At 51.8% G+C, this 20570-nt stretch overlaps 1 protein-coding gene across 1 annotated transcript in view; it reads right to left on the bottom strand.

The window, feature by feature from the left end:
* Rorc (RAR related orphan receptor C) overlaps positions 1-19468 on the bottom strand; it is a 24103-nt gene extending 4635 nt beyond the window's left edge. Inside the window, exons 1-10 of the mRNA XM_013349840.2 lie at positions 19441-19468; positions 19135-19164; positions 6833-6918; positions 6447-6588; positions 4804-5313; positions 4470-4591; positions 3475-3607; positions 3194-3301; positions 2932-3042; positions 2150-2259 (exon numbers count right to left, since the gene is read on the bottom strand). Coding sequence (XP_013205294.1) covers positions 2150-2259; positions 2932-3042; positions 3194-3301; positions 3475-3607; positions 4470-4591; positions 4804-5313; positions 6447-6588; positions 6833-6918; positions 19135-19164; positions 19441-19468 — 1380 coding nt within the window. The remainder of the gene's footprint in view (positions 1-2149; positions 2260-2931; positions 3043-3193; positions 3302-3474; positions 3608-4469; positions 4592-4803; positions 5314-6446; positions 6589-6832; positions 6919-19134; positions 19165-19440) is intronic.
* Between the last annotated feature and the right edge of the window lie 1102 nt (positions 19469-20570).

Here is a 20570-nt window from a genome sequence, read left to right on the forward strand (position 1 = left end):
CATGGTTCTAGTCATCGGGGCTCCCCATTGCATGGTTCTAGTTGTCGGGGTTACCCATTGCATGGTTCTAGTTGTCGGGGTTCCCCATTGCATGGCTCTAGTTGTCGGGGCTCCCCATTGCCTAGAAGCAAAACCTTCACTCTTCCTATGGCACTGAGAGTCTTCGCAGTTCCTGATCCTCACAGTTTCCAGGCCCACCTTCTGTCCTCTCCTGCTTCACCAGTCTTCCCCAGCCTGGCCTCACATTTACCGAAAAGTACCATGAGAGCTGGGGACACAGCTCAGTCAATAAAGTGCAGGCCTTCGAGCATGAGGACCTGAAAGGTTCCAGAACCCACAGAAAGGAAACCGGGCGAAAGCTGGGTGTGGAGGTACATTCCTTTAATCCCAGTACTGGGGATGCTGAGGAGGGCTGATCTGTGAGTTCGAGGCCAGCCTGGTCTATGAAGCATGTTCCAGGGTAGCCAGGGCAATGCAAAAAAACTTGTTGTGAAACAAACACAAAAACAAAAAAAACAGGGCTGGAGAGATGGCTCAGTGGTTAAGAGCACTAACTGCTCTTTCAGAGGTCCTGAGTTCAATTCCCAGCAACCACATGGTGGCTCACAACCATCTATAATGAGACCTGGCGCCCCCTTCTGGCATGCGGGCACACATGGAAGGAATAATAAATACATCTTTAAAAAAATAAAAAAAAACAAACAAAAAAGAAAAGAGAAAGAAAAAAGGGGGGAAAAGAAAGCTGGGCAAGGTAGTTCATGCTTGTAATCTCCACATTTGAGAGAAAGAGACAGCAGATCTCTGGGACCTCTCAGCAGTCCTAGGTCAACCACAGAGCAGGCCAGAGAGAGACCCTGCCTCAAAATGAGTAACTGAATAGGTGAATGAATGAATGAATGAAACCTATAGATGGCACCAGCGAGGAATGCTAGCCTACGTTATCTGGCCTCTACAGGCATACATACACATCCTCTTCTGCATGGGCACCACGTGCACATGGTCACACACACACACACACACACACACACACACACACACACGAAAATACATGCCATGACCCATCCTCCCTCCACATACTATTTGACCTCCTTAGAGTTCCATTCATCTCCTTTCCTAAGCCTGGATCCCTGCTCTGTCCTCATGGATGTTTGTTCAAACCTGTATCTTTCATGCTTGATTCGCCTTTGTAAGGTAGTACTTAGGTTCTACTCGCTTTACCCTCACGTTGTGGAGAAGTTTTACATTTTTCATTTATGTGTGTGTGTGTGTCAGAGATCAACTTGCAGGCGTTAAGAATTTCGTTTTCATCATGTGGGTCCCAGGGATCAAACTCAGGTCATCATAGGCTTTGTGGCAAGTGTCTTTATCCATCAGGCCACCTCACCAGTCTCTTAAATTGTTTTAAACTCCTATATACACTATAATTTTTTCCAGAAGTTCTCCCATTTTTAGAGGGGAGTTTCGTGTAGTCCAGGCGGGCCTCAAACTCTTTATAACTGAGGATGACCTTGAATTCCTGTTTCCCTTGTTTCCTTCATCCTCGTGAGTGCTGCTTTACAGACACACACCACCAATGCTGTGCTTTCAAGAGTTTTTATAATATTGAATAGGGACTTCAGGGAAATTGTCGAAAGAGCACTGCGATTAAGATTCGTGTTATCAATTAATATAAGCCACTGAAATCACTTTATTGTTACAGGAAGATTTTAACACCTGCCTATTTATAACTGGGCTGCCTTAAGGGTAAGAGACCTATCATCAAAAGCACTTTTAAATCTCATTATGAAATACCACACATTCTACTTCATATTAGAGTTATTTCAGAAGGCATGGCATCTCTTTATACCCGACTGAAATACCTTAGTGAGGTGGCATCTCTGTATCTTTCCACAGTGCTCTGTGTAAGCAGATGCTGGGGAAGTGTGGGCTATATTAAACCCAATTGTTCCCTGGAGGTCTCTCACAACTCCATGCTAACTTTCTGCCTCTTTGCACCTGGAACCAGTTGTTCCCACAGTCCTGCTGCTATTGCAAACTCTGCGGTAACACAGCACCTCGGCACTCCCTCCTCTGCTCCTGAAGACCCTGGCCCCGAGAGCACAGAACTGGCACCGGGTCTGCTCTCTTCTCTCCTAGGGACCTTTCCTACCTTGGCTAGGAGGCCTTGGCGATGGGTCTTGCAGAGATGATGATGGAAGGCCAGCTCCAGACTGTATTGCAGATGCTCCACTCTCCTTTTCTCTTGGAGCCCAGGCCGGTCTGAAGGAAGGGATGGGACCAGAGTGAAACAGAAAAATCACACACAGTCCTGCCCAGCAAAATGGTGTCACGTATCTTTTTGGAGAGGCCCTCCCAGCTGAGTGCGTGTGTGTGTGCGTGTGAGTGTGTGTGCATGTGCCTGTGTGTGCGTGTTGGTTTGATAGCAGCAGAGATGAGACGCTGGGCCTGTCTAGTTAACTACTAGGGAACCTTTGGTGATGAAATGGGTGGGGACTGTTAGTCTTCCAACTCCAAGCTACCTCTTCCCTGGTAACCTGCTCTTTCACCTGCTCAATGTCAGGCACTAGGTTTCTGTCACGGAGGTAAAATGTTGGAAGGGAGCTTTCCCATACCTACGAGAGTGGCTCAGCTGACCTCCTGAAGTTGTCCAGGTGGCCACCAAGGCCTCTAAAGTTGTCTGTGGCTCTCTTTCAACTCCTAAAAGACCTCTGGCTTTGTTTCCTCAAATACCCTGAAGTCATCTATAAAGTTTTGCTTCTGGTTTGAGGCCATTTGCAGAACTGGAAGACTTGTACTGCTATTTAACAAGCACAGAGCGGCAGGCCCACTTTCCTAGGTTTTCTGGATAGCCACACCCAAAGGCCTAGGCTTTCCACTCACTGCTGTGTCCTAGCCACCAGAGTGTCCTTCCCCGGGCCCAGCCACACTCACTGGCATTGATGAGAACCAGGGACGTGTAGAGGGCGATCTCATCCTCAGAGAACCGCAAGGCACTGAGGAAGTGGGAAAAGTCGAATATGGAACTGATAAGCTCGCTGCAGCCTGCCGGGGTGGAGATGGAGAGAGTAAGCGTGGAAACTGGTTCTCAAGGGCACCACCCTTTGGGCATTTAGAGCAGAGGGAGCCTCAGCCCTGTAGAGGGACTTTAGAGAAGACTGGCATCAGGAACTTCTCATTTCTCCCTGCCCCTCACCCAAGGCTCGGAACAGCTCCACGCCGCCATATTTGCCTTCAAAGAAGACTGTGTGGTTGTCAGCGTTGTAGGCCCGGCACATCCTCACGAGCACGACTTCCATCGCTCCTGGAAGGGGGGGTGATGGGAGGGCAGAGTCACGCAAAGCCAGGAAAGCCAGGAACTGACTCTCCAGTATCCATTTTTTTTTTCCACCCCTGGCTTCATCTCCCAGGCTCATTCTGCTTCCGTCCCCCGCCCATACTCTCCCCCCATCCCTGGGCCCGACCATCCCAGGGCACCTGCTTTCAGTAGTATGATCTGGTCATTCTGGCAGAGCTCCATGAAGCCCGAGAGCCGCTTGGCAAACTCCACCACATACTGAATGGCCTCAGTGAGGTGGTGGGCACAACGCTCCCACATCTCCCACATGGACTGCAGGGACAGAGGAGGTAACCTGGTGTTGTCAGCGTGGTGCAGAAGGGACAGCAGATACCGGAGAGCCCTCGGATTGGAGCTTGACTGGTTCTATCTCTTTGTGACCCTGAGTGCCTCTACCTTAATGTAAACACTATTCTCAGAGGCCAGCTGACAGAAGGGCTGAGGATGATCTCCCAGGTATGTCTAACCTTTGACACGGCGATACGATGTGGCTAGCTACAAAGTTCACACCTGGGAATCAAGTTTTTAAAAATCTCATGTTTTTTAAAGCCAGGTATGGCACACACCTTTAGTCCCAGCACTAGGGAGGTAGAAGCAGGCGGAGTTCAAGACCAGCCTGGTCTACAAAGTGAGTTCCAGGACAGCCAGGGCTACTCAGAAAAATCTTGACTCAGAAAAAAACAAAAAACAAAAACAAAGACAAAAAAAAAAGCAAGCAAACAAAAACCCCCCATGATTGTGTATTGGGCCACATTAATCACTATCTTTGGACACATGCAGCTCACAGCTACAAGTTGGACGTACTTCATCAAAGCTTCTGTTACACTGACTAGAAGGAAGGCTATCCAATAAATGGCCCTTAGGTACTTATTAGTGTCAGTTGCTGGTGGAGCACAAAAGGCATTGTGGCAAGGTCTGGATGGAAGAGGAGGCAGGTTGCTAGCTGGGTAAATTTTCCATAGTCGGGAGCTAGGGAAACCTTCTCATTTAGCTGCTAGGGCATAGAGAACACACCTGTGGGCCAGCCTGTCTGTGATACCCTACTGCTCCCACACCTGTGCAAGTACCCATCTCTGGGCTCTCCCAGTGGTGGTGGGGGTGATGCCCTCCCTTCCCTCGTGTCTCCTGCCCTCACCTTCCTCTGGTAGCTGGTCACCTCCTCTCTGGAGAAGAGGTTGGTGCGTTGCCGTAGCAGGTCCTCCAGCCGCAGCTGGCATGTCTCTCGGTAGGACTTGCAGACATTCTGTACCAGGTACTCTGGGGGCCGGAAGAGGAAGGCACGGCTAGATCTCAGCCAGTTCCCACCCCGACTCTCACAAAGAGGCTCTCCCTGGTCCACCTGCTCTAGCTCCTCCCTTGACTCTTGGTCCAGAATCCCCCAGTTCCTTAGGACTAATGTTTGGTTACAAGGGCGCTAGGGGAAGTTCTTCCCTCATCTTCAGTGCCCATTTCCCTTCCCCGATGCTCACCTATGTCTGTCAGAGAGGCATACGGTGCCTCTGGGGCGCTGCAGAAACTGGGACTGCAGTTGCTGTCTGGACCCTGTTCTGGTTCCCCAAGCTCGGGATGCCTGGCTTCCTCGAAATGAAGTCCACGTCTTTCAGAAGTAAGCTGGCTGTCTGTGCTGTAGACGCTGTTTCTGCCTTCAGCTTTGCCTTGCTCTGGGCTATACTCAAGGTGGCAGGAGGCTCCTTGGACCTCTGTTTTGGCCAAGTTGTTGGAATATGGGGGCCCAGAGCCTGAGGCTCTCAGGAGGCCAGGGGGACAAGCAGAGGCCTCAGGCAGGTCAGGTGAGGCACCCAGTGGTAGCTGTCCATCTGGGAGCCCCAAAGTATATGTAAGGGTATCTGCGCCATGGCCCTCTGCTGGAGGAGTCTTGGCCACTTGTTCCTGTTGTTGCTGTTGCTGCTGCAGCTGTTTCTGCACTTCTGCATGGAGACTGTCCCTCTGCTTCTTGGACATTCGGCCGAACTTAACAGCTGAAGAAGGTTCAGAATCAGTACAGGTGGCAGGCAGGGGAACACAGTACAGGGCAGGGTCAACAGGCACACAAATTGGATCCTAAGTAAATTCTCCCGCTTGTCTGTGAACTTTCTCTTTGGAAGCTTAGGCTCCAGGCTCCTCCCACAACTGGTTCTGTTCCAGTTAGGATCTGCCCTACTGGCATTTCCATTTCCCTAGGAAAATATTTGAGCCCTAAACTAAATGCTAATAGTGACAGAAACCCAGCAATGAGCTTGGGCTTGGGATTCTGGTCTCTGGAGACTGGGGCTGAGGTGGGGGTTGAATAGGGGGCCTCAGGCTGTATTGGGGTCAGCGTGCCTGTCTGGGAGGGCTGGAGGAAGAGAAGGGCTGTGAACACAGGTCTCCCTGTGGTCAGGCCTGCAGGCTCCCTGGTGACCTAGATACTCACCACAGCCCAACCCAGGCTCCGCGGCTTCTTCTGAACATCCTCTTCTCTCTCTCTTTCCTGCCTTTTCGCTCCCCCAACCCCTCCCAGGTGTGGGGGCACAGCCCTTGGCCCCGCCTGCCCCTCTGCACCCCTGCATGTTTCCTTTCGCTTTGTTATTTTGAGCACTGAAAAGTGCTGACATGCTCCTTCTAGCTCCTCCTCACCTCATGCCACCCCCCCACCCCCACCCAGGGCGCCTTCTGCGGTGAGGACGGTGGGTGAGGAGGGTGGATAAGACCCTAGGAACACCACACTCCACCCCCACCTTCTGGGTCATTCTCAGGCTAACTCTGATGGTGTTCCCAGTCACAGGGTTCAGGAGGGAGCTGGAGCTAAACTCAGGTGACAGGGCAAGAGACGACAACGTGAAAAGTGGATGGGAACTAGGCTAGGAGAAGGCAGAACGAAGAGAATTCATTAGAGGAAGAAGAGACACGAGTGATAGGCCTCTGGTAAAGGGTTTCTGGCGCAGAGCCTGGAGCTGAGACTCTGAAGAGCCTCGAGGACGTTCAAAAAGATGGGACAAAGGGCTAAGGGCGGAAGAACGGTGAGAGACCCCAGGCAGGGTGTTTTCGCAAGCCAACTCTGTCTGACAAGAGCCAGGATGCCTCTGGAGAGTGCAGGGACTCTTGGGGCCTGCTCCCCGCCCCCCATCCTCACCATCTCGGGACATGCCCAGAGCCAGGCACTTCTGCAGGCGGCAGTGTTGGCATCGGTTGCGGCTGGTGCGGTCAATGGGGCAGTTCTGCTGACGGGTGCAGGAGTAGGCCACATTGCACTGTTGGCTGCGGCGAAAGAAGCCCTGGGGAACAGAGGTTGCTTATCTCATCCAGGTCAAGGTCAAGGTGGTCCTGGGACCTCTAACTCCCGTGCACCGGCCTCAGGACTTTCCACATCTAGAAACCCACCAAAGGTCCCACAACCCCGACTGTAGAGTTGTGATTGACGCTGTGGTCACTTTCTCACACCAAGACAAGGTCCTCCTGCTTCCTCACGTTCAGGACCCTCACCAAGTGTGCATCTGCAGCCCGCTGCCTGCGACTCACCTTGCACCCCTCACAGGTGATGACCCCGTAGTGGATCCCAGATGACTTATCCCCACAGATCTTGCAAGGTATTACTTCAATTTGTGCTGGGAGAGAGGGAGAGAGATGTTAGCCCGGGATATTTTTCTGGATTCCACTACCATGAGCCTGGGGTGCTGTTGCAGGTGTCTGGTGCTTCCCCATTTCTCCAGGGAGCCCCACCATGCCCTCTTGCATTAGAGAAGGGGAAGCAAAGTGCTAAATGCTTCTCAGCAAAGGGTCTGAGGAGGCTGGGTTTTGTTCACAAAGCATCTGGGAGTTGTATCAGCTTTTACTGAGGCTGTAAGCAGCTGCAAAGAGGCCACCTGCTTATCCCTTCAAGTTGAATATCCCCAGTGTCCCCCACCCCCATCCTGTAGAGAGCCAGAGGAGTCCTTACAGCTTTGTAACACCTGCTTCCCGCCCAAGGGGCTGCCTTTGTGCCCACTCCCTCTTCTGAGGTTTCACTCCCATGAACAGAGGATGGGGCATAGCAGGAAGATGAGGTACACCAGTCACTGGGCACTAGACAGAGATGTCAGTCACTCTTGGAAGAGAGGGAAGGCCACACAGGAACAGGAACTGAGGGGGACCAATGTAGTGGGGGTACAGAGAGACTAGGAAGAAGCAGGGATGGAGCCTGGAGAAGCTCAACCCAGCTTTGCTGATTGTCCAAGAGCCCAAATAAGGTTTCCAGGCTTTGGCCCGAGAACCAACATGATGTAGTATTTGGTATACAAGCGTGTAAGAGGATGAAGGAATGCATCTGTGTCCATCTGTGTGAGCACAGACCGTGACTGTTAAAATTGGCTGAGATTAAAAGCACCTCATTCACCCGTTCCCTTCGCAGATGAACAACTAGTTTGCTCAGGCTCACACAGCTAGTTTGCTTGAGTGGCATGTCTACAATCCCACCCTCCTGAACTGTTCACATGTGTTGACATGTTTGAAGGCACACTTGTGTGTGTACACAGATGAAAAGCACATGTGGCTTGTTGGTCGTGATGGCAAATGCCTTAGATTCCAACACTAGGAAGGCAGAGGCAGGGGGATCTTTGTGAGTTCAAGGCCAGCCTGGTCTACATATCAAGATCCAGGCTAACCTTGGCTACATACTGAGACCTTATCTCAAGAAAAAAAGAAAGAAAGAAAAAAGAAAAGAAAAGAAAGGAAAGGAAAGTGTACATGACCTGTAGATCCAAACACTCTGTACCAGTGCACATGTGCACATTTGTTAGGCAGATGTTGCTTACTGGACACTAAAACCCAAGTTTTTTCCCAGGTGATGGTGGTGCACGACGGCATTTGGGAGGCAGAGGAAACAGATCTTTTGAGTTTGAGGCCAACCTGGTCTACAGAGCTAGTTCCAGGACAGCCAAGACTACACAGAGAAACACTGTTTTGAAAAATCAGGAGAGAGAGAGAGAGAGAGAGAGAGAGAGAGAGAGAGAGAGAGAGAGAGAGATAGCGAGCCTGGTTTGAAAAACCAAAAACAAACAAAATCCAAAAACCCAAACCAAACCAAAAAGCCAAGTTTTCCCTCCCACCGAAGTCATTCTAAGCTCTGTTGGTCACCCTCTGCGTGGCTGCTCCTCCCAGGCGGATTTCCTTTGTCCTGTCACTGCCAGTGCCTACAGTTTTCTGCAGCATTTTAAAGGACATCAAGAGGCCGTCTTCCAGTGTGGTGGCATACACTTTTAATAGCAGCACTAGGGAGGCAGAGGCAAGGGGATCTTTGTGAGTTCAAGGCCAGCCTGGTCTACAAAGGGAGTTCCAGGACTTCCAGGGCTGTTACACAGAGAAACCCTGTCTGGAAAAACAAACAAAAACAGACCAAACCAAACCAAAGAGCTAGAAAGGCTGGGGACTTAACTCTGTGGTATAGCAACATACATGAAGCCCACATTCAATCTGCAACTTTTGGGGGGGGGATGGGGAGAGAAGGGACAGCAACTGGGTGAAGCTTGGAGCCCCAGCCATTCCAGATATTTCCAGAAGCTAAGAACTCAGTGGGTGGGTGGGTTGGTGATCTCTGGTTTTCCCCAAATGGAGAGGCTAGAGCTGGAGCAGGCCAGAAAAATGGTCTACAGTAAAGCCCCTTCTCATCTGTGACACATCCCCCACTCTATGGACAGAGGGAGGACCTTACAGGGAACAAATTCACCCCTATGTGAACTCATAGCCTGTACAGGGTTGCACATCCCTGTAATCCCAGCACTTAAGAGATGGAGGCCCAGAGGATCAGGAGCTCTAAATTATCCTTGGATAGACAGTGAGTTCCAGGGTAGCCTGGACTATGCAAGACTCGTTTCAAAAAAAACAAAACCACACATAGGCCTGCTGATGCGAGAGAAGGAGGTAGACCGTGATGTGCCCATCACTTCCCAAAATATTCCATCATCCTTAAACCATGATCTTCTCAAACCAGCCGAGAGCTGGGTCAGATTAAGCAGCTGAAAGGGCCACATGAGTGTCTGACTCAGTTCTTTGTCCCACCCCTAGACACACTTGCCACCCGCCAACTGCACAGTAAGCTGCGGCCACCAGACGGCAAAGCACACTTTTCAGATTGTTTCCTGTAAGTTACAAGCTGGTTTTAATGCTTGGGGGGAAAGAGAGAGCAGGAGGGAACCTGGGTGCCTGGAAGAGGGGTGGAAAGTGTGGGGGCACACACTTCCAGTCACTAATAGCACTCTCAGACTCGGTTCCCTTGGCAGCAAGTGAGGGCGAAAGTAACATTGCCTGTCATGTAGGTCGTACAGTTCTAGGAGACACCGTGGAGGGGCAGAACGCTTGCTGGTTATTGCTGTCTGATATAAAGCAAGTCCATGGTCATGGCAGGCTGGCCGAAGCACTCTGGCCCACAGGCTTTGCTCCCGCCCAACACCTTCTCCTCTATGTACTGTGGTATGTCTTTCTTTAGTGGCCCTAAGACCAGAAGGGGGGGGGGGAACCAACATAGGTCACCTAGAAAAGCAAGTGGTAGGGAGATTAGGCCAAGCCACAGTGGGAACTCAGGCCCTGGCCCAGCAGGCAACCACAGTCCTCCCTACCTCTTCCCTTCTCCAAGAGCCACATCCGTGTGCGTGTGTGCACTGACCGCATGGATGACCCCAGTCACACCTCCCTGTCCCATACCTGACCCACTGTTGGTCCTAGCCCAGGGACCTTACTTACCACAGTGTGACTAAGACCCTGCCTGTCTTCAGAGATTTGGATGGTTAAGGGAGATTTGGGGGCTGTGGGAGTCCTGGACCCCCGCTACTAGCCCATCCCCTCTTCTGTCTTCCTCAAGGCAGTGGTCCACAATGAGACAAGCACACAGAGTCAGTTATAGCAGGGGAAAGACAACAGGAAGAGAGGGAAACCCCTCTTGTGTCCTAGCCCTGTGCCTGACCCTCCACACTACCAGGGTTCTGGTCTTTCTCTGGTACGCCTTCCCCTATACCTCCCCTCCTTTCAGTACCATCTACCCTAAACACTTAAATATCAAAAAAAGTACCAGCATTGTGTGTGCGTGCGTGGGGTGTGTGTGTGTGTGTGTGTGTGTGTGTGTGTGTGAGATCTGGGGAAAGAAGGAGGGGAAGGGCTGGTAGGGAGCTGGTGGGAGGAGCTGAGAAACACCTTCCACAACTAACAACTAACCCTTTAAGACTCACAGGGTGAGCCAGTATCTGAACAGCAAGCCATGGGAACCCAGTTTGGGGAGGGGGAGCTGAGTAATCACAAGATTACTCAAACTGTTGCCTGGGAGTCTAGTCTGCCAGGAACTTACCATCTCAGGGCCCAGTGGTGCCAGGAACTGGAGCCAATCAAAGGTCAGGAACCTGCAGGCCAGCTCCTGCACCATGGCTCCCACCGCAACCAAACACCTCTTAGCTGTTTTCTTAGGCTTTCTGTGTGTTACCGGCTGCTTCTCATTGCACCCTCCTCCTGAAGGTTATCAAATGAAAACCTTGAAGTTGGGAAACCTCAGCTGTCAGAGAGGCTGGGGCAGGAGGGTTACCATGCCTTTTAGGCTAGCCTGGGGAATAGTTTGGGACCCTGTTTCAACAAAACCCTCTGAGCTCCATTCTCACAAAAGCGAAAATGGCTGGTGCAGGCTAGTGATGACCGAGCAACCTAGAGGTCCTGTTGAAATGTGGGACTGGGCTGCAGACGGAACTCTGTAGTGAACTAGCCTCGTATTCGTGATGTTCTGAGTGCTATAGCCCGGTACACGAAACAAAAGTGCGTCTTTGTTCAAGCAGCCCGAGGCGGGGCTCAGGAGAGTCTGTACTTTAACAAGCTGCTGGGTGGTTGCTTCTTTGCCTTCATACTAGACTTGAAACAGCAAGATTTTGGTTCCCCTGGAGGCTGTTCTTCCCAAGGGGTCAAGGTCAGTTTGATGATCTTCCCAAGCCCATTCTTCAATTCACCAGGTTTTCCCCTGTGTCTGCCCTACTAAGGTAATGTGAGAACTATAACTATGATGCAGCCCTGGAAAGCAAAGGTGACTCTCCTTTAGACTGCTTCAGCCCTGGGAGCACCCCCAGGGAGCATCCCCCCCCAGGGAGCATCTTAGAACCTCTTACAAGGAGAAACAAGGCAGAGGCAAGGACCTCTGCCTCCCACCTCCTCTAATCTCACCCTGCTCACAGCTGCAAGATTCACTGATAGTGCTTTCTGACTTTATCCAGAGCTGGGCCCTGGGTCCTGACCAGGTGCCTAGCCACAGAGAGGAAGTGGTAGGAACAGAGAGGGGCTGCAACCCAGGGGGTTCTCACTCCAGAAGCCCCAGTTGCAGGGAAGGAATGGTTCAGGCAGAGGCATGCTACGGTTCTCTTTTCTGTTCTTCTCTTCCTGTTGTCCAATTGATACTGAGTAAGGAGGAATAATAACGAAAGACGTAAGCACTATTGGAATTCTTAGTGTATGCCAGGCTTGTGTGTGTGTGTGTGTGCGTGTGCGGTGCTGGGGACAGTACCCAAGGTCTCATGCATGTAAAACAAGCACTTTATGAACTGGTCTATTTTCCCAGACTTGTTTTTTTTAATTATTTTATTATTTTTAAAAATTATTTATTTATCATTTGTACAGTGTTTGGTCTGCATACCAGAAGAGGGAATCAGATTAAATTACAGATGGTTGTGAGCCACCATGTGGGTGCTGGGGATTGAACTCAGGACCTCTGGAAGAGCAGTCTGTGCTCTTAGCCTCTGAGCCATCTCTCCAGTCCCCCTTTTTAAATGATTATTACATCTATTTATCGGTTGTGCATGCACATGGGCCACATGCCACAATGAATGTGTGGAGGTCAGCGGACAGCTTATAGGGGTTGGTGCTTTCCTTCTGCCATGTGGGCTCTGGGGGCTGAAGACGCTTTATCCTTTGAGCAGCCTCACTGCTTTCCTCTCCCATCTAGGCGGGGTTTCACCGTGTGCTCAGGCTGGCCTGGAATGCAGGATTCCTGTTCCAGCCTCCTGAGTGCTGGGGTTAGAGAAGCGAACCATCACACTGAGCTTTCTTTTCAAAACGTCTTCATGGATTACTACACTGCATGCGTGCACGCTATCTATACATGTGGGCACACATGCTGCAACTTACACCTGGCGGTCAGAGGAGGCCCTGTGGTGTCAGTTCTTTCCTTTCACCTTCGTGTGGCTTCTAGAGACTGAACTCCAGCTGCCAAGATCTCATGGCAAGATTCTCTTAGTGTAGTGGCTGAACCACCACACCGTCCTTGGGATTCTTTACGTATACTTTTAGTGGTCACAACAATTCTGTAGAGCAGGGTCCACTAATAGTGTCCCCATCTACAGCTCAAAAAAACCAAGGCCTAGCAAGTGACCAGACCAAGCCTATACAGGCAAAGGACAATCAAGGAGTTTACAGTTGGGTCTTGGTAACTGGAGACAGAGTCCTCAATCATTAAGCTGTATCCACTTGGAGGATGAGATGCCCAAGTATACCAGGAGAGTGGGATGGACCAAGGTCACTGGCTGCAAGGTGAACAAGTGTGAAATGAGGGTGATGATGGGTTAGGTGAGGAGCAAGGACTCATGCCTAGTACAAAGATAGGGAGGTAGATAGATAGATACATACAAAGATAGAGAGGTAGATAGATGATAGATACAAAGATAGAGAGGTAGATAGATGATAGATACAAAAATAGAGAGGTAGATAGATGATAGATAGATACAAAGAGAGGTAGACAGAGGATGGATGGATGGATGGATGGATGGATGGATGGATGGATGAGACCATTCCCTGGGCCCAACTTTCATCAGTGGTCTTGGCTGGCTCCTGTACCCTTTATCTGCTTCTCTAGAGCCAAAGTCAGAAAGCCTGTGCACCTGGACAGAGCTCATGGCCCAGCGCCCTCTGGAAGTCCACAGCTCATTTAGGGTATGAATCAGGTTATTTCTTGTTGGACCTTTCTTTGCAGAAATGAATGAATGAATGGCTGGGTGAGAAAGAGGAATGCTTCTCTTCGCTTAGGCCCCTTCTCTCTCTCCACCGAGACCACAGCTCCAGCCAGCCGTCCCCTGTGTACCGCAGCCTGTCATCAGCCTCCCTCCTTTCTTAGCTCTCAGTTCCTCTAGTTTCTGCTGGAAACCAAGGTGGTGGTTGCCACCACAGGGCCAGGAACCACTGATCTACCTGGTGGGCATACCCCCAGCCCGGGCAAGCCCTCATGAGAATTTTTTACTGACATACCTGATCCCAGAACTGAAAAACTAGTGACGCTAAGACTCAGGTGGGCGAGGGAGAGACGGGTTTTTGCAAAGCCATGAAAGCTAGCCAGCCACTCGAAACCCCTTCTTGCTGCCCCCGCCACCCCCACAGTCTGGGACAGGAGAAAGGAGGGGAAATAAAAGAACTCAAAGAAAACAAGCCACGAATGGGGGAGGGGATGAATCACCAGGAGGAAGCTCTGAGGACTGGGAACCATACTCAGCATCTCCCCCGTCTCCTGGGCAGTAGCTCTTCCCCTGGGCACCTCTGCTGCCTCCCAGAGGCAGCAGACCCAGAAGTACTTGGCTGGGGCACCCACACCCCTCTTTATTACTGTTCTGCCCCCAAATAGAAATCTCCTATCTCCGTTCTTTGAGCCTTGAAGTCTCAGGGAAGAGGCCTTGTTGTCACACTAGCAGGAGTGGAAATTAGACCTCAGGAAATATTCATGGGGACAGGAGTGAGACCCCAGGCTGTCTTCCTTAGAGAGCACTCAGCTGGGGGAAAGTCCCTGGCCCTGTTGCTTTGAGTCAGCAGCACAGAGCAGGGGAGGAGTGAGTGAGCCCCAGGTAGGGACAACAGTTGATACACATTTTCATTGTGATGGGGCAGATGGGAGTTCTTTCCAGTCTTGAGCCTGAGGCAGGTGGGATTTGGGCTAGGAATGAGAAGAAAGGAAAGGAGAAGGGTGCAGGAGCGGTATGAGGAAGGAGCAAGGCCAGATGGAGCAAGGCTCACAGTATACTCCTATAATCCTAGCACCTGGAAAACAGAGGTAGGCAGGTCAGAAGTTCACGGTCATCCTCAGCTATATGGTGTTGGTCCCAAGACCAACCTGAGCTATGAGACTTGGTCACAAACAAGCAAACAAACACATAAAACCAAACAGAGCCATGAGATGGCTCAGTGGGTAAAAGCGTTAGCCACAAGTCTGATGACGTGAGTTCGATCCCCAGAACTTTAGGGGAAGGAATCAACTACCAAACATTGTCCTATGCCCACCACACGCACTCTGTGGCACCTATTATTCACACACACACACACACACACGCACGCACGCACGCACGCACGCACGCACGTACGCACACATGCACGCATCCCACGTTGGGGACTTGGAGTTCTTTATGACCCACTGTTCTGCATTATAATGACTGGATTCAAGGAAGGTGACAGACTTGTGACCTCCCGCTTAGACCTCCTGATTACTCACTCCACAGTGACCAGCTCCTAACAGTAAGGAGCTGGGCTACTCACTCCTGTCTGGTGGTGGTGGCAGTGGATCTGTTTGGTTATGAGACACCCTCCAGTTTCTTTACCACATCCCTTGTGTCTGTACCTTATAACCTGTGCCCAGTGGTCTCTGGACATCTTACTCTATGGCAATCCTGATATTCCTCCACCTGGATATCAGCCCTCCTGATCTTTAATCCATCACTCATTTCCTGGGTTCCTTCTGCTCCTTGTTTCTCTAACCTTACTCTTTGGTGTGTGATGGTCCCAAGGCCTGTCTTCTCTGACTTTCCAAGCTGGTGGTAATTGGCACTCCATAGGGTCAGAAAGCTTAGGTATATTTGTGTGATTGTGCATGCGTGTGTGTGTCCGTGTATGTTTCCGTGTGTGTGTGTGTCGGTGTGTTTCCGTGTGTGTGTAATGCAGAGTTGCCCAAGTGTCTCTCTCAGCCACTGTTGGGGACTTCTGTCCCCAGCTTGGGCATGAAGTATGCAGAAACATGACATCCCAGGGCCGATCTGGCATGTTGGGGCTGTCTCTTTGAGGTCCGGTCTGCCAGCTTTTGCAGTTGAGGGGAAGAAGCCAGAACGAAACCTGCAGCTTCTACTCCCGTTGTTAGGACTCTCCAAGTCCTCCTGTCTCACCAAGGCTCCAGCCCCCAACTGTAGTCCCACCCTGCGCATGCAAGTAGTGATATCAATTCGATCTGCTTTCCTTGTATATTATGGGGGGGGGAATAGATTCTCTTTTACCCTTGGGGTGCCTCTTTTGGGGACAAGGGGTCTCTTTGGTCCTGAGCTCTTAGAACTGGGAGACTCTCTACGTTCGGCTTCACTGTGAAGTTGGTTTTGTGGCTGGAGACCGGAGCCCAGTGGCTTGCTTCAGGTGACCTGGTGCTGGAACCTGCTCACTAGACTTTCAGTCCCTGGGTCTTTCCAGGACCCAGAATGGCCTCCTTTCTGTGGCTTGTGGAAAGACCCCAGGCTGAAGCTGGGGCTGCCTGAGTCCTCAGGTTATGGCCTCAAGGCCACTGGCTTCCCTTTTCCTCATTTACCCTGGACTCTGAGAGGTCTTCTGGCTTCCCTTACGTGAACGTGGAGGGTGGTCTCACTGCCCAAACTGCTTGGCTGGAAGACAAATGGGCCCCAGACATCTGCCCAGCAGCTGTCAGCCCAAGGTTCCAAACAAGGACGGGAGAGAGACCAGGGGCTTTCTGCTTCCATCTCTACTGTAGCCGGAGGCACATGCAAGTGCATACAAACACACACAAGCACACACAGAGCATACACTCCCTGGCTGAATTGTGTACTTAGCCTTCATGTCCAGTGCGTGTGTGTGTGTGTTTGTGGGCAGTCAGGCAGATTGGCGTTTCTGAGGCTTGATGGTGATTTCTGACTCTCCACTGCCTGCTGACCTCAGTTTACTGTGACTCCCGCTTCAGGGCACAGCAGCGCCTGTGTTTGGAGGCACAAAAAGAAACTCTTTACCAGGAAGAGCTAGGAATTAAGTTGAGTCTCAATGACTACCAAGCTCCACCAGCTCCCAGGCTCCGACACTGAGCTCTTGGGTAATGCACTTCTTCCCTTGGTCTTGGTCTCTTTTGCGAATCAAGGGGCCCCAGACACTCTGGGCATGCTCAGTCTTCCCAGAACTTACGGCAGGAACTCCTCAACAACTCATTTACCACTGCTGCCAAGGAAGCTGCCTAGGGAGAGAAACTCCCTGGGGACTCCAACCACCCTGGGCACACCCTGCCAAGGAGGCAGTTTCCAAGACAACCCTCCTATTCAGTAGGACCCAGGCTTCCCCGTGGCCAGGTGGCCCCATTCACTTACTTCTCATGACTGAGCCTAGGCTCTCCGGTCTTGGCTCCCTGTCCTCCTCAGTAGAGTAGACCAGAACAGACACAGCTGGCAGTGGAGGCGGGGTGAAGCCCTCTCAGAGGTGCCCCAGCCCGCAGATCTCAACAAAGCTCTCTGCAGTGTTTCTGGGCAGGGGGTGTTTAAGCTCTGCACCACACAGGTGGCCAAGTGACAGCCCCCCGGCCCCCAGAGGTGCACTGTGTATGATGACAGGCACCCCACGTGGCCAATCTGGGTCTGGGACAGGGTGTGAGGGGCGGGGCAGCCAATCACAGGGGGCGTTGGAAAATTCCAAAACCACAGCCACAGTGGTGGTAAAAGCTGTTTCCACTCACCAGGGCAGTTCTAGCTGGGGAGCTTCGTGGAGCTCATGGGCTGAGGCCAGGCTCGAAATCCCCTCTTCCTGAGTACCCCAGGCCCTCTTCACCAGGTGACACCAGGGGTAGGGATGTCCCAGAGGTAAGTCACAGAATATCTGTCTTGGGTAGTGTCACGTGGCACTGAGACCCTGTGGACTGTCAACAGCCATGCCCAGTGTGGTGTAATCAGGAGACTACTGACCCTCAGCATACCCGCCTGCCACCTCCACATGACGGGCTGAGGATATGACAGTGGCAGTACCATTAGGCAAATACCCAAGACTATATGATGGGTTGGCCCTTCAGAAAGGACCTTTAGGAGCAAGACTGCTAGACTGGAACACAGACAGTGAGTGCCACCATCTTCATCCTCTTAACAATATGCTTAACTCAGAGTGGGGGGAATTGACTCAGTTCTGGGTGGATTATGTAATCCCCAAACATACTTTGTGTGACAGCTACCATTTCAAAGGCAAGTGAGGGGGGGGACACAGAGAGGTTAAGTAACCCGCTCAAGGCCACGCAAGTCGAGAGTGGTAGAGTGGTCAGGCAGGGTGACTTCAGATCCACTGAGGAACATGGGGGTGTTTCTGGTTCAAGTTTGCTTTTGAGTATGTGTCAGGCTGGCCAGGCTCTGGCACTTGAGTTTCTCTGTAGGTTTTGCTGGTGTGAGGTTTGTTACTGATGGGTCCCTTCATTTTCCAGTCTGCTCTGTGGGGTACCTCAGCCTTGAAGGTTCTTCTTCTGACCCCTTAGTTGCTAGACTCCCTCTTGGTCTGTGTGTGCCCCCTAAGTTTCTCATCCTAGACCCTTTTTTTGAGGTTATTTCATTGGGGGAATCATTTTTATTTTCTTGTCCTGGGGTTGGGGAGTAGATCTCAACATCTGGACCAACTCCCTTGAGAGAGCTTCAATCTTGCTGGGACCCCCAGCTCTTCAATTAATACAAGCCTCTCTCTGCTGGCTTAGGAGCTGCGCTTTGGGTTGGTGAGGGTGGACAGCCTGGATCCTCATGGGGACATTCATAGTGGGGACTCAAAGACAGAAGGCGGGGCTGGAGGCTTGGCTTGGCCTTTCCTAGTTCCCACTGCTCCAAAAGCCCCCCACCCCCGTGTGGTCCCCGATCCCCTCCCCCAGCTAGCCTTAGTCATTCTCACTCACTTTCCTCCCAGGGCGCTGCTCAGCGTTTCCGTGGGGCCCTGTGGCTAGTGAGTGGCTCAGGAAGCAGCCCCGACCCCCCAGGAAGATGGAGCATCCTAGGTCAGGGAGGAGGGATGCTGGAGCACAAGGCTGCAGATGGCTTTGGTAGTGAGAGGAACTGGGGGACAAACAAAGAGCATGTTCTGGAGGTGTGGAGGGTCCCTCCTCTGATGAGGATACCACACTAGTGTAACGACCACACTTGTGTAAGTCTTTTCTAGAGTGCTCCCAGGTTGCTGGGCAGGATTTGGAGGAGTGGCTGCTCTTGGTGTTGGAATAGCCTGTCTCTCTGTGGCTGGACTTGGGGTGCTGAAATGGCCCTAGAGAAGATGCTTACTCTCCAGTATCCATTGGGGTGTCCTTCTGGACAGGCTCCTACTCATAGACTTCAGTCTCAGGATTTCAGGACCCCCAAGAAACAGTGCCCCCGACCATTCTCTCTTACAGAGGCCAGGCAGCCTGCTCTCTAGTTCTGCAGAGTCTCGATCCAGGCTTGCTCACACCTCAGAATGTGTTAACCACAGAGATGAACACACCAAACCTGGTTCTGCCACCACAAAGCCTTGGGCACGCTCCTAGGCCTCCCATTGTGGCTGCTGAGTTCCGAGGCTGGGGCGACCTTAAACCTCCTCCCTGCCCTGGCCCAGCGACCTGCGCCTCTGTCCAGCACACTGCCCTCCTCTTTCACGGTTCCCCTTTTCTTTACATTGCTTGTTACTTGACACTCTTTGGGCTTCTTTTTTTGTTCCTTGCTATCTTGGCCCATAGGTCTTTTCCTTTGGCCCTTGTCTCTTGGGTCTTGTAGTCTTGCCTGCCTCTTTCACTTCTGTTCAGACCTGGGCCTTTCTCTCACTCATGCCTTCTGAACTGTTTCACCATGCCCAGTACCACCTTCTTGGCTCAAACCCCTACTCACAAGTATGAGTCTTCTTTGCAGCCAGAAGTTCTGTAAAGAGAAGAAAAGGAAGGGTCAGTCAGCAGTTGACAAGGCGGTGAGCCACGGGCTTCCCCAGTTTCTGGTTCCCACCCTGCCCCATTTTTTCCCCTAGTACTGCCTGGCCTTTGAGGAGAAGCTGGGCCCCCTTAGCAGTGCCATGTCTTTGCCCTTTGGCCGCGCTGGCTCTTTTCCAGGTCCTGAAAGTGCCCAGCTCCTCTCAGCCTCCAGGACTTCCCCATGCCACTCTGCCTTCCTCCCACCCCTTCATCTAGCTGGGTCTCAGACGGCTCTCTTCCTCTGGAGCAGCCGCCATGCCCTCTCCTGCCTTGGGGTTTATTCAGTCAGCAACGTGCGTTGTTTCCTGGCACTTGACGTAAGAGCCAGCTGCCCTAGGTGTGCCATGGGCCCTTCTTCATTGTAAGGCCGTCTTGAAGCAGAGCTACTATCTGTCATGATCAGCTTGCTATTTTGGGGACACCCAGAAACCTCTAGCATCTGGCACAGTTGAAGTACACAAATATTCTGCACCCAGACTTAAATGCCTGTGGGAATGCAATCTTTTGGTTGCTTGGCTGTGCTAGACAACATGAAGGAGTTGCAGAGGTGTGGGACTGGGTGGTTGAAGAGGAACAGGCTCTCTCCGGCCACCTCTGGGCTTCACTGGACTACAAGCCAGCAGAGGAAAGAGCCCCTTTCCTGGCTGTTCTTCTTTGCGTCCAGGTCTGGGTGGAAATCAGGCAGTAGGAGACCCAGGGTGGTTCATAGAGGTTTGTAGAAATGCTGTTTCTACAAACAGGGAACAGTTGATGGGGGGGGGGGGGTAGCCTTGGCTACTGCAGAGTTACAGGTTCATTCATGCATGCAGTCATTATTTGGGAAACACCTAGAGAGGGAGTCCTTGGCAAAAGAGGCTTTTTAAAAAATATTGCCAGACCTCCATCCCATTCCTATATCCACACAGTGCCCACGGCCAGTCTTTTGTCCCAGAAAGCCCATTAGCCCTGCCTGTAATGTCCCTAACCTTTGACTCAGTTCTGTTACTTTTTGCCTTCTGTGGACCAAGACTGACTCTCTGCCAGGGCTAGGAGATGTCCCCTGCAGCCAGGCTTCCTACTTTTCGTTTGCCACGGTGGTCAATGGGGCCCAGTGGCCTGGCTCCCTGGGGTGGGGGAGGGGAAAGTCTTTGTGCCGTGCCCACCTCCCTGCTAATCCTGTCTGGCCCCACTCAGCTTCCTCCCTGACTTGGCACCCCTGTCAAGCTTTGCATTTCTGGACAGTCCTGTATGGGGGAGGGGGAGGGAGGCATGGGGCACTCCCTGTGTTGGCCCCAGGGACCTTCCTCTAGGTGGCCCTGGAAGCTGGAAGCTGTCACTCACTCTCCCTAGACTGCCAGCTTACAAGCAAGGTGGGGTTCC

This window comes from Microtus ochrogaster, chromosome 21 (assembly GCF_000317375.1).
Source record: "Microtus ochrogaster isolate Prairie Vole_2 chromosome 21, MicOch1.0, whole genome shotgun sequence".
Lineage (NCBI taxonomy): Eukaryota > Metazoa > Chordata > Mammalia > Rodentia > Cricetidae > Microtus > Microtus ochrogaster.